Source organism: Bacillus rossius, chromosome 1 (genome assembly GCF_032445375.1).
Source record: "Bacillus rossius redtenbacheri isolate Brsri chromosome 1, Brsri_v3, whole genome shotgun sequence".
In the NCBI taxonomy this organism is placed as follows: domain Eukaryota; kingdom Metazoa; phylum Arthropoda; class Insecta; order Phasmatodea; family Bacillidae; genus Bacillus; species Bacillus rossius.
The window spans coordinates 53,510,397-53,523,734 of NC_086330.1; the positions used below are offsets into that span (position 1 = coordinate 53,510,397).

General features: G+C 36.6%; 1 protein-coding gene across 3 annotated transcripts in view; it reads left to right on the forward strand.

Annotated features, from left to right (window-relative positions):
- The first annotated feature begins 226 nt into the window (after window positions 1–226).
- Window positions 227–13,338, forward strand: part of LOC134536140 (protein transport protein Sec16A) — a 130,782-nt gene continuing 117,670 nt past the window's right edge. For 2 of the 3 annotated variants that reach the window (XM_063375740.1, XM_063375757.1), the window contains exons 1-4: window positions 227–580; window positions 4,357–4,468; window positions 7,085–7,347; window positions 8,659–10,483. In XM_063375740.1, the coding sequence (XP_063231810.1) occupies window positions 4,361–4,468; window positions 7,085–7,347; window positions 8,659–10,483 (2,196 nt within the window). In that variant the 5' untranslated portion in view covers window positions 227–580; window positions 4,357–4,360. The remainder of the gene's footprint in view (window positions 581–4,356; window positions 4,469–7,084; window positions 7,348–8,658; window positions 10,484–13,338) is intronic. The other variant, XM_063375750.1, reaches the window with a different exon arrangement.

Below are 13,338 nucleotides of genomic sequence, written 5' to 3' on the forward strand. Positions count from 1 at the left end.
CACCTAAATATTTAAATAAGAAAGCATATAAAAATTTCTTGAAGGATTTCCTTATGACTGAAATGTGAATACCACCTAAAAATATATAATCATTTCCTAACAATCAGTTCATTTGAACCTTTTTGGTGTCTACTGCTCTGTCTTTTAAAAAATTTATAATGTACTTTTTTTTTAGTCCATATTAATCTCTAACCTAGCCTGATGAATTCTCTATATTGAATTATGCAATATCTATTGTTTTACTCACTATTTACGTTTATTGTTACGGAAAATAGCTTGTTAGTTTAATTCATGGTTGTAGTCCGTAGTTCGTATGGCCAGTAGCAAAGCAGTTTATAATAATCAATGGATGGCAAGGAGTATATTGGAAGGTTTGCGTGACGTGCGAGAGTCTGCTGTGATATTTTGACATGAGGGGTTGGAATTTTAATTTAGTTGTAAATTAATTTTTTCGAAGGTTTTTTAGTTAAAAGAAAATGGTTTATTTCATGCGGTTGGCATGCTAGATGCGAAAGTGAATTTAACAAGTAAACACGTTTCAAATAGTGTGCTGAGAAAGTCGGCCAAACATCAACCATCTGTGAGTAAATATTTCGATAAATATGTCAGTAGTATAGAAGTGCCAGTAATATTTTATATATCTGACTTCGAAGTAATCCATTGTAGTTTGTTTTACACGTCTCAAATTCTGCGTGTCCAATCAAACTATTTCCCGAGTGCATCAACTCAAGTCATAATTCAATCGTCACATTACTGTTCCAACGAATTAAAACGGCATATTTCTTTAGAATTTTATTAAATATTTAAAATTAATTGGTTTCTTATATGTTAGTCTATTATTGATGAAGTGTCAAACGAATTTTGTGAGATCTAGTCTACGTTAAGGGGTCGGATTCCTCACGCCCCGCTAAGACTGTTCATATTTCGTTTTCTGACTGGGTAAAAACCGGATTTTTCATCATTGTTTTAACTTGGCGAACGATGTCATGAACAAGTATGTTTTATCAGTGTACTCCCCATTTCCCCTCCAATGAATTTTGACCCTGTTCCATGTGTAATTTTGTAGAGCAATAAGGGTGCATCCTAAAAAAAAGAAGCTATATTTTCGAGGTTTTTGTGAATGAGAAGAATAACAATTAAAATGCTTTTTTTCCCCTCTTCACTTCTTGACATGCTTTCAAATAAAAAGTATTCTCAGAGGGCATTGTGATACTTCAAGTAGTTTTCCATTTTAATGACTGGTTAGGTTAGGTTAGGTTTACTTATTACAAATACTGTGATCTGTGTTCGGTTAGCTACTTAAAATATTTGGTAAATATGTAGAGTAGCAGTATTAAAAAAAATGATAAAAATCCGAAAATACTTTTATTATATGCTTTTTCACTTCCTCTTTTCATTAAACCCGGCAGAGATAAGAAATTCCAAATTCTTGAGGAGATATTGCCGTTTTTATTTTGCAATTCAAGACCTGTGAACAGCAAGCATTGTGTATCACAGGAAAAATGTATTTAGGATAATGTGATTAGGATCATGCGATTAGGATCAAGGGATAAACTTGGATAAGCAATGCAAAACTTTTACCCTTAAGTGCTGTAGAAATTAGAGAATAGTCAAGCTATATTAAAAATACTTTAAAAAAGTGTGGACAGTTGATTAGGTTAGGTCTGCTACATTAAAAATACTGTGAAATTATGTGAATGGTTGATTAGGTTTGGTCAGGATAGCTACATCTAAAATTGGTAATTCCTAGGCAACCATTAAAAATATAGGTATTACAGTATTTTTTATTGTAGCTATACCAACCTAACCAACTGTCCACAATATTTGAAAGTATTTTTAAGGTAGCTAACCTAACCTAATTGATCATTCTCACAATTTGACTAGTTCTCCAAAACAAACCCACAGACCCACACGTGAAACAAAAAATGGTGATTGCCATGTCAGTGCACAAGTATTGTAAGCTTTAAACAGTAATTTCTCAGAAACATTTGTAACTGATCTACACTGTTTTCAGGAAAATAAAGGAATGTCTCTAATGTTTGGAAAACATATTTTTTGTAATTTTTTATTATTATTATTGTTGTTGTCTGGAAAAGCTGTGACATAAGAATTTTACCAAACAGATTTGGTAAATATTTACTTGGGCGGTATTTCCGAAAAAAAAATGTTAAAAATCCGAAAATACCTTTATATAATGCTCTTCAACTTCCTCTTTTCATTAAAAGCGGCGGAGATTAGAAATTCCAAATACTTTAGGAGATATCGAATTTTTAAATTTCTTCATATGTAGTTGAGCGGTATTTGCGAAAAAAAATGTTAAAAATCCGAAAATACCTTTATTATATGCTCTTCAACTTCCTCTTTTCATTAAAAGCGGCGGAGATTAGAAATTCCAAATACTTTAGGATATATCGAATTTTTAAATTTCAGCACAAAACCAGCGCATTCCTGTGGCGTGCGTGGACCATTGTTTCTTGTTTACGTACGAGTATTTTTTTTTATTGGATAATGATGTCACGTGATTGTTCGTGATAGGCCAGAATTCAAATTAACTAATACGTGATTATTTAGTTCAATTATTGTTTAAAACGGTGTTTAATTACCGCCTCCAACTTAGGTGAGTTTTTAACGTTTCTAATTTTAAAGTCTTATTTGTTATTTTGATATTGTTGCGCAAGTAATAAGTAACAAAAAAATTTACCTCAGTTGTTACTGTACATCCTTTGTTACGGGTTTGTTAGGTAAGGTCAGTTACATTATAAATAATTTAAAACTAAGGAATAATTAAAATTAATTCACATTATTTTTAATATCACCTTAGTTTGAAAGTATTTATAATGTAACTGACCTGACCTAATCGACCATTTTAGTTTACTGTTCACCCTTTGTCCGGGTTTGTTTGGTCAGGTCAGTTACATTATAAATATTTTAAAACTAAACAGCCATTAAAATTAATTCACAAAATAATTTTTAATGTCGGCTTAGTTTGAAAGTATTAATAATGTAACTGACCTGACCTAATCAACCATTTTATTAATTACGCATTCACGATTCACGTATTCACGTCTCACGAACACACGGCAAAATAACAAAAATGGCGCCGCTCGAATGGTTCCACAGGTCTTGTATTGCAAAATTAAAAAATTCGATATCTCCTAAAGTATTTGGAATTTCTTATCTCCGCCGCTTTTAATGAAAAGAGGAAGTTGAAGAGCATATCATAAAGGTATTTTCGGATTTTTAACATTTTTTTTTTGCAAATACCGCTCAACTCTAATGATGAAATTTAAAAATTCGATATCTCCTAACGTATTTGGAATTTCTTACCTCCGCCACTTTTAATGAAAAGAGGAAGTTGAAGAGCATAAAATAAAGGTATTTTCGGATTTTTAACATTTTTTTTCGAAAATACCGCCCAAGTAAATATTTACCACAGATTTTTCAGTTTTTATTTACCTTCCCCTGTTAGTGTCACTAAATCCAAATAAAACACTTATAAGAACTTTTTTTTATGGAGAACCACAGGATCAAGTTGCTACACTAAAGCAAATTGGCAGCCACATCAATGCTCAGGCTACCTAATGTAATCTATAAATGGTAATTTCTCAGAAAACTGTTGGAATTTGGAAAAAACACTGTGCAAGGAAAATAGAGTAAGGTCTGTAGTTGGGTTAAACACCATTGTTTGAATTTTATTATTTTTAATACCGAAAAGCCTCTAACCTACAACTTTAGGCCTACTATCTAATCAGTTAATTTCATGCAAGTCACTATTTTAGTTAAGTTATTTTTAATCTTCACATTATTCTATAGGGTCAGTTACAAATGTGTTAAAACATTTTCCCAAAGTGTTATTGATGAAATATTTTGCATGATTTAATGTTATGGTTATTTCTTCGTGATAAGTCATTTAACTTTATTCCTAAAAGTTTAAAGTTTTTGCCAACTTTTTTTTTTTTTTTTTTTTTTTTTTTAAGTTTTAATGTCAAGAACACAAGAAAATTTATTTTAAATATAGGTTCTCTCTGATGTTAGTGGTCTTAAACATTGTTTTGTGTCTCTGATTTGGTGTTTCATCATATCGTTGATATCAGGGCAGAATGAAAATTTCCTTAAAAAAAAACTTTCACAGACATCCAACTCTGATGCCATATGCATCTTGCATTTATATTATGTACCTACAGGGCAACTGTTGAAAAACCCCAGACTCCTTGACATACTCACTGCCTCTGTATACTAATGAAAAATAACTCTGATTTGTAATAATTGTTGAATATTAAACAAATGTTTCTTTTAATGTCTTTTGTGTAACATGGAGTGGGGTGTCCATCTCAGTTGAGTTGTGTTTGTTCGTAGCCTGATGTCGATACCAAATGCCAATAAGCAGCCTTGGTATCCCCACGGAAGTGCTACTCCAGGGCGGCAGCATGTGTCCCAGATGTATTCCCAGCACGCGCCTCCTTCCAATGTAAGCAGCTATTCCCGTGTTGCATGTCTGTAAGTGTAGTTATTCTGAACTCAAGGTGCAACTGCTGTGGTTATTCTCCATGAGAAATGGGGTGGATGACATAGTTACAACATGAAGTGACTAAATTAAGGGAATATATGGCCTCGGGAGAGTTTAAATGTACTTGTAATCAAGGCTCTGTTTGTTTTTGTGCACCTGTGATTTAGGTCCGCTGATGTTGGCATGTGTATGGCATAGCTGTATTTTACTGCAGGACCTAAATATGAGGAGACCTTATTGAAAGGTAGACTTGTGCTGTGTATGTGGTGAAGTTGGCATGGCATGTTCATATTATAACCCCGTGTTTATTTTACGTAACACTAACATTCATCATTCGCTTACCTTAAACTGTTTTACTGCAATTATTGTTTGAAAATTTGGTAAAGGCTATTTCACACAAACAATCTTTAAATTATAAGTTTTCTCAAATTCAGTTTTCATTCACCAAACAGAATAAATATTTTATATACCTTTAAGTTCATGCTTATAAATATATTCAAAGAAATAAGTATTGTATGCAAATGTGTATCTAGGAAGTAAAAATAGTTACCTGCCTTGGTATTTGTTCTCTTGTGGAAGCATATAATTTTGAAGGTGGTCTTCATCATATGCGCAAAACTGCGATGTTACCTTTAATGGACGCTGGGTACAAATGTGTGCCGGTCCCCTTGTGGTGATGGGTTTGAGAACTTTGGGCATTGGCTGGTGTGCCTGTTAATTGAATTACTCAAGTAGGCACCTGCATAAAGTTACTCCTTGGTTGACTTTGGCTTGTCTTTAGTGATGAGGTATGGATCGGCGGTATGGTCGAGACAGATGGCACGAGAGCTCGTAGTGGCTTCTGAGCCACTTCGTATTGCTAGGTATGTGTATGAGCAGTTTTCCAACATAGTTCCGGCTTTCAGGTAGAGAGAAGACTGTGCACACACGTACCCAGATGTAGAGAAATATTTATTTCCAAAATCAAGTTATGATTAGGACAAATAAGGCACTCAGAAACTGGCAAGCATGCTAGTACATATGAATTTCGACATGACTTAGAGTGAAAACATTTTGCAGGAAAAAACTGATGTGGGAAATGATAATTATAAACAAATAAATTACTGCCAGCACCAAATCTTGTTCTAAGACATGCATCATGCAGAAATAGTGTTTTAGTTACAGTCTGTTTACACCTTAGCTGTTAATTTCAGCTACAGTGATATATTGTGAAAGGACTCCGTCAGACATCCCGCGTACACCTATACACAAAACAATAAATAACCTATAACATTGGGGCGGGGGGGGGGGGGTAATTAGGTAGAGTCGCGGTACCCGAGACCAAGTCTTCTCCCCATACAGGGAGTGTAGGGTATGATTTATGCACTGAAAAGAAACATTATTAATTCATTCAAGCACAGATTTTATTTACTAAACCCGATACTGGCGACACAATAAACAAACTCTGAAAAAAAGTTTAACAAATAAATTAATAACAAATAAGTTAACAAATAGAGTCATGAATAAATAAATACATTAAATACACATTAAAGTGAAGTCGGCCGGCAAACAATTATCGCTACAACAACATGGCCGTTCTCTCGTCGCCGCAGCTCCGCTGAGGAATAGTCTACTTCCCAGTTCCCACTACATGCATGATTATAACCAGATGTCGATTTGTTTTAAGTTAAAAAAAATAATAGGGATGGAATAATACTACGTTATTTCTTAAAAGATTAAGTACTGGACGAAGATCGTCCAGCCTGAAGCTTCGTCTTTCTATCCATCACTGCCAATCACTTACCCTTACTTCGTCTCAGTGATTTGGCCCCGTACTGTCGTGGAGCACCCGTCCAGCGAGGCCTCGAAGGTGAAAAAGCCCCGTACACTCCCTGGACCAGGGTTTTACCTCCCGAACGAGGTCACCCCGAAAAAACACGAACACCGGGAAAAACTTAGCCACGGGGAAAATGGCTGTCCCTTCTTCCCGCAAGGAATAACAAAACAAGCAAAGTCGACAGTTCCTTCTGCGCAGGCGCGAGCGAGCCTTCCCTTCCCCCTCTAGCGCTGCTCGATTGTTTCTGCCCACGTTTCCAAACTCGGACGCAAGATGGCAACACTAATCAGGACAGAGTCCTCGAAACGAGTACACAAAAGCCTCGCGTGGCAGAACTAACAAAACGGAAAACAAGAGACTAGCGTAGCGCAGCGGGTTTTTTGGAACAACGTGGTGCAATCTCTCGGCGAGCCCTGGCCAGCGGCCCGCGAGAATCAGCAAACCACGCAGCTTCGCAAAAGCCCGCGGTGCCTGCAAACTACCATCGCAGCAACCTATATTCCACTACCCGTGTGTCGAAATCAACCGGCCGAGCCTGGAAACGCGCACGTACACCAACACGTTAACCTAACGAGATACAAAAGTAAAATAAATTTAAGAAAAAAAAAGTAATGAAATTTTCAGACCGTGACAATATGATGTTCCAACGGTTGACTGAGCAAATAATGGGACAAGCTGCCAGGACCTTTGGCTTGGTCAGTAAATGTCACAAAGGGTATTGCAAGGTTGATACGAGTTTTGTGGATTGTTGGCTATTTCAGCAAGCAGATTGGTCTGATAACCCGAACCAGTTTGTGCACATGCCACAAACTGGCAACACGTGGTACGGCAACAGCAAGCAGTCACCCAGCCCCAGACCACCGCCCAACAACAACTGGGACTGGGGTGGCAACTACCAGAAGCAGCGTACATCACCTCTGCCACAGCAACAGCAACAGCAGCATCAGCAACAGCCACAGCAACAGCACCAGCAACAGCAACAGCAGCAACCTCAGTTCAGCCATACGTACTTCCAGGGGTACAGGTAAAGTGCTTGTCCCAACTAAGCTCGTGTGTTCCCTAGAGCAGCATTTCCAAAACCTTTTTGGAACACTGCGCTATGTCGATAAATTGCTCTAATCTGCAGCATACTACGTTTATTTTTACGCCAATTTTGTTCAAATAGATTTATTGTTTCTTCTGTGTGTTAAGTTTTTTTTAACCTTTATAATAAAAACAAACCAATCAAGTTATACTACAGCATGACCCCTGCTCTTGTACCCAGTTATTTTAATTTATCGACCAAGTCAAAACTTAAAAATATATTTGAAAATATTATGGTGGGTCCCAATTTTCTCAAATCAAGTATTTCGACCAGTAATCACAAGGAATACTTGAAATCTACTCCTTGAATCCGAATCTAGGTCTCAAGAGTCAGAACTAAATTAATGTTCAAATAATAAACTATATTAACTATGATGTTGAAACATTCAAATGTTCATTTCATGAACTAAGTTTTCAGAACTCATTTTGTTTACATGTTGTTCTCAATTTGTTTACATAATTACATTCTAAAATTTTAAAAGATTTTGGAGAATTGTAATATGACTTCAAAGTTGTCAAAGTTGAATTTCGGAATGTAGTACATTTCCTCCAATATTTTTCTTTGAATCTTTGTCATTGAATATAAAATGTTTCAAATAATAAAGTTTTATGGTATTTGAGGATTCAATTGGCGTATCCGTAGAAATATAATCTAGTTTCCGTAACTACAGTACATAAAATGCAAACTGGAAATAGTTTCAAATTACAACAGAATTTTTTTATACATATTTTTAATTTTTCAACTATTCCACTTTTGCTATTGTATTAAAATTTTTAAGTGCAATTTCAAAAATTTCTTCAGTTTCCTTTGTTTGCCTGACAAGGGCTCTTCATTTATGATATTCAATTTGATAGTTTTTGCAACAAGTACATTAAAATAAGCAAAGTGTTGAATTATAAATAAAAATTAGTAATTATATCTAAGCGAGGATCTGTTGGATAATCAAGTGTAAACAAATGCACGCACGCACGTACGATTGTGGCTGGAGTGAAGACAAATGTCGGGAGGAGTTGAGGTGTGAGGATGGGTTTAGGGTGTGATATATTGGGCTCTGATCCCGAATGATGTCAAAGTGATACCGTTTTATCTTATTTTTTCTGTTAATTTGCTGATTCAGATACAAGTGATAAACAGTTATAAAATGTATCTAGGAAAGTTATTAAGTAGTGAGTATTTTTAATAGTGTTTATTGTGTGTGTTTATAGTGTTATTTATGTGTGTGTTTGTCAAGGGAGGTGCATTTTGTTGCAGTAACCAGAGTAGAACAAGCCAGTCTGATCCATGGGACTGGGGTATGGATGACAACACAACCTCGGGCTCTGAACCTCAAAGAGGGTACGCACCTAGCGGTAGCACGCAACATGATCCATCGTGGGATTGGTCGGTGGAAGGAACATCCACCTCATATGAATCGTCCCACACCAGTGCCAATTTTGGGCCGGAACACACGGGCAAACATATGTCAAGCTCGGGCCCAAAGTTGATATCACAAAATTCATATGGACCAGTTGGAACATTTAGCCAGGAAAATTCTCACAGCTCATCCAATTTAAAGGAGGATTCAAAAACTGTGCATGAAACTACAGAGGTACCGTTCAGTGGTGTTAACAGTAATAATGATATGGGTGCAGAACATTTACAAACCGATTATAGGAATAAAAATATTGAAGTGGATAGGAACAGGAATGAGACGGCCTATGAAAATATTGGGTATGAGCAACAGGTCCAATTGAACAGTCAACATTATCAGAATGTTCCTAAACAATCTCAACAAGGTGCTTGGGATGAGCAGCAAGCAGTTAGTCAAAGTTTTCCTCATCCAGTTGGGTATGGTGCGCCAAGAATGCAAGGAGATTACGTAAATCTAATAGAACAGCAGAGGGAAAACACAAATACAGTGTTTCCTGGTAATTTCTCTTTTGACCACCAAGAACAGATGTCAGGCAGGTGCAGTGAGGGAGAAGAGAAGACAGTCGGTGGCGACAGGCTCCCGTCACAATGGTCGACAGAAAGCCTGCCAAGTCAAGGGTCAGATGAAGCTTACAGGGTGTTCAACGATGGTGCTGTCATGAGCGATGTGGCTACTCCATCATCGTCTGAGACTCAGTCTCTTGATGCAGTTTCTCAGAATGTTTTAGAAGCAGATGCCCCACAGCAAGAGCACATTCCCTCAATGGCAGTTGGTGGACGTAAAAATTCTCAACATTCCACCTCGTCATTTGATTATGCCATAAGTACAGAACCTGCCCTAAGTAAAGAACCTGCCCTAAGTACAGAACCTGTAGTGGGACATAATTCTGAAATGCAGATTGAGAAAGCTTATGAACCTATCTCCTACTCTAATCTGCATACTTCGGATGATCTACAGTACAGAAGTGAACCTGCAATAGAATCTACTGAAATTAGGAATGTGCAACCTTTGATAAATAGTGTGAGCAATTCATTTGAAGGTCTGTCAATATCAGGTGAGGCAAAACGTGACACTGTTGATGTTGAAAACGAAGAAATAGTTTCGCCGGAAGCTTGTGAAGCTAAAGGTGGTCACAGTCATTTGCTGCCAAACACGCCAGCGAGTAGCAGTCCAAACATAACACCACCACCGCCACTCTTTTTCCAAGGACCACCACCTGTGGGTCCCCCAAATAGCTCGGGAGGTACTAACAACCCTTACACGGCCACAAGATCAAACCTCACCCACAAACACGCGAGCAAGTTCAGGGACAGCTCGAGGGGCTTCAGCGTATCACCACAGTTGAATTCCAAGTCCGATCTGAACACCAGTCTCACAACACCTCTTCAGTTTGATAGTAGTATCGCTTCTCCCTCCTTGCCGGCATTCGTGGGCCATGCCAAGGGCACGGAGAGCTTTGCAAAGAGCAAGACTCAAACCGTCCCTCCGGCCTCCGACGATGTTAACTTGGAGACTGTGCCTGACAACAAGGAGCGGCCAGACCAAGTGGAGCAGCTCAAGCACCCGCTGCCGTCCTCTTCGCCATTCTTGGGTGGCCAGCAGCCGGCAGAGTTCCCCCCGCACCAGATGTCCTCACCGCGCTTGCCTGGAGCTGTTGGTGGGCAGGTACAACTTTGTAGAGATCACACTTGACGTAGCCACTTAGCTTGCATTACACTGGAACCTCTTAAGTACATCTTCGTGGTTCCTGCCGACAGGGTACACTCAGGGAATTTAAAACGTGTCTTCAAAGTTTAGAAAACAGGGAGATTGATCAAATATTAATTGCCAATCTGGATCATTAATTTTTAAGACTAGTATGATCATTTAATGTTTTGAAACAATTTTTTTTAAAATTTCAATTTCATTTGTAGTTGAATCCCATCTTTTTTGTAAGACAACGATCAATGAATCAAATGTGTATTAATTTAATGATTTTAAGCACTATCAGATGCCAATTGTCATTCACCTAATGACAATCAGTCAAGTTTTAAAGTTTGATCAAATATTGTGGTTTTATATTACAGATGGGCAGCATTGGTTGTATAGCATTGATGGAAATTATGATAATGCACAGTGTGTAATGTGCGGGAAAGATTTTTTGGTCAGTTTGACATGTGAGGGGTGATTAAAATGTGTTTTAATAAGTATTTGTAATTTAATATATGGTTATCTTGCAAGATAGATAAATGAGACAGAGAAAAAATGGATGCTTGGACATGGAAAACAGGGAAAACTCATGGAAGTGGTCTAGAGTAAGAGTTTGGGAACCATGATCTTCATAATTTATACTTTCCTGTTGTCCACATCACTCTGCAGTGGTTCAATATAATGGTAATAATTTGTGAATTTTCATCTCCTTAAACAGTCGTGTATTTTGTTACAGTTTTTGTGGTACTTTGTAAAGTGTAAATAAGTGTTTTAACTAGGGTTGTGCGAATGTTCGGTATACCGATACCGAAATCGAAATTTTGCTACTTTCATTTTCGATTTCGGTAAGAATTTCATCTGTCGAAGTTCGTTTTTAGCGAAATATTTCGAGCCAAACGAAAGTTCAATAGCTTACCGAAGTTCGTTTGTTCTAGTTGAAAAAGAACTCGTAATTTAATAAAAATGTACAGTAGAATACCGGTACAATAACGTACCTTATTATAAAGTATATTTCACTTTAACAAATTTTTTTTAAGTCCCCGCCAAAAATCGTATCTTCGCCATGCAAAACGGTTTCAAAGTATAATATTTTCACTATAACGTATAAATTCTACTAGTAGCGTGGCATTACTACACCAAAATTTACTTAAACTGGTAAATAAATTTCCAGCTAAATGATTAATGTAGTAGAACAAAGATACACAAATACCACCGCAACGTATTTTCTAACCTCTAAATTCTCAAAACAAAGTGAACAAACAGTTTCGCGCACAACCATAGATTATACCGCACGTAGTATGCGACGTGAGCAACACAACACCATTCGATACATCGAAAAACGGAGGTTTGAGAGAAGTATTAATTATTTAGACAAAAGTGTTACGCTACACTAAAAATACTGTTTGATGTCTGTGCCGGGATTGTTTATTGTTATTGTTGAGTATATTATCAGGTTATGTTATTTAGACACCACATTGTATTTGTGCTACAATATGAATGATCCTGGAGATAAAAAGAAACGAAAGCAATTCACGCTTAAGGAAAAAGTGGATATACTCAGAGAACTAGACAAGGGGAAAAAACCAAGTCGCAGTTGCGAATACATATGGCATTGCGGCTCTCCTGTAGCTATTTTTTTTATATATATTTTTCTCTTTGTAAAGATATGTATGCATGTTTCAGTACTAAGTACAAAAACTTGAGGTACCTGTAAGAACTTAGCACTGAGATTCTACTGTAATGTCTTTATATGATTTGCTTGTTATTACTAATAATGTAATAACATATGCAAATCATTTAAAGACATTAATTATAAAAAAGATTTCCATTAAGATTAATTTACGTGGTGATGAAAAAAACTCACGTTAATGAAAATACGGTAAAATCATAATTTGAACAAACATGGCAGATAAAGTAAACAAAATTCAACCGTGATAACAGTAGGCCTAGGTATCAAAACAAAATCATGCAATATTTGAAAAATTACCTGATTCTTTTGCTTTCAAACACTAGTGTAGGTACTATATTCGTAAAACATACATTCCAGAACTGTTAGTACACTATTTAGTATTTACCATATACACATAAACAAAGAACGTACCTACCTACTTTTATTCGCGCACAGCCAAACAAAAACATTGTCGTCTGCTTTATTTAAATTTTACTTACTCTGACTGGCATATAAAATCCTCATAATATACAGCCAATTAGACAAAAAGGTCAACAAGTCACTGCATGTAATGACCACTTGGCAGCAACCATTTGTTATGTTTTGTTTTGACCATGTCCCTTGCCTGGTCTACAGCTTCCTGAGCTAGCCATGTGTGACAGTGGTGCAAGATGGCGGCCGTTCCGCAGTATTCACGTATTTTTTCATCAGTACCATGCACGTTATAAATATATTATCATAGACTGCGACATTACGACTGTAAAGGAAATAGTCTCTGCGCTGAAAGATCTGGATTGATTCTTGAAATTTACGAGTGACATGGGGCTGTGTTGTGTGGTCTAGGGCGGATGTTGATTATATTAAATAGTAATATTTATATATACATCAAAAGGTACCAAAATGATTTATGTAATAGAATTTATTACTGAAGAGCAAATTTTGGGGCACTTTTTTTCTTTGTTAATTAAAAAATTTCGCTTAACTTTCGTTAAGAATATATTTATCTCATAGAAAAATTCATTTTCGTTTCACTTTCGCGAAACTTGATAAATTTTCTTTCACTTTCATTTCGTGTGGATAAAGTCACTTTCGCACATCCCTAGTTTTAACATTCGAAAATTTTTTGTTTAGGTGTAGACACATGCTTGAATTTCTTCGGTGT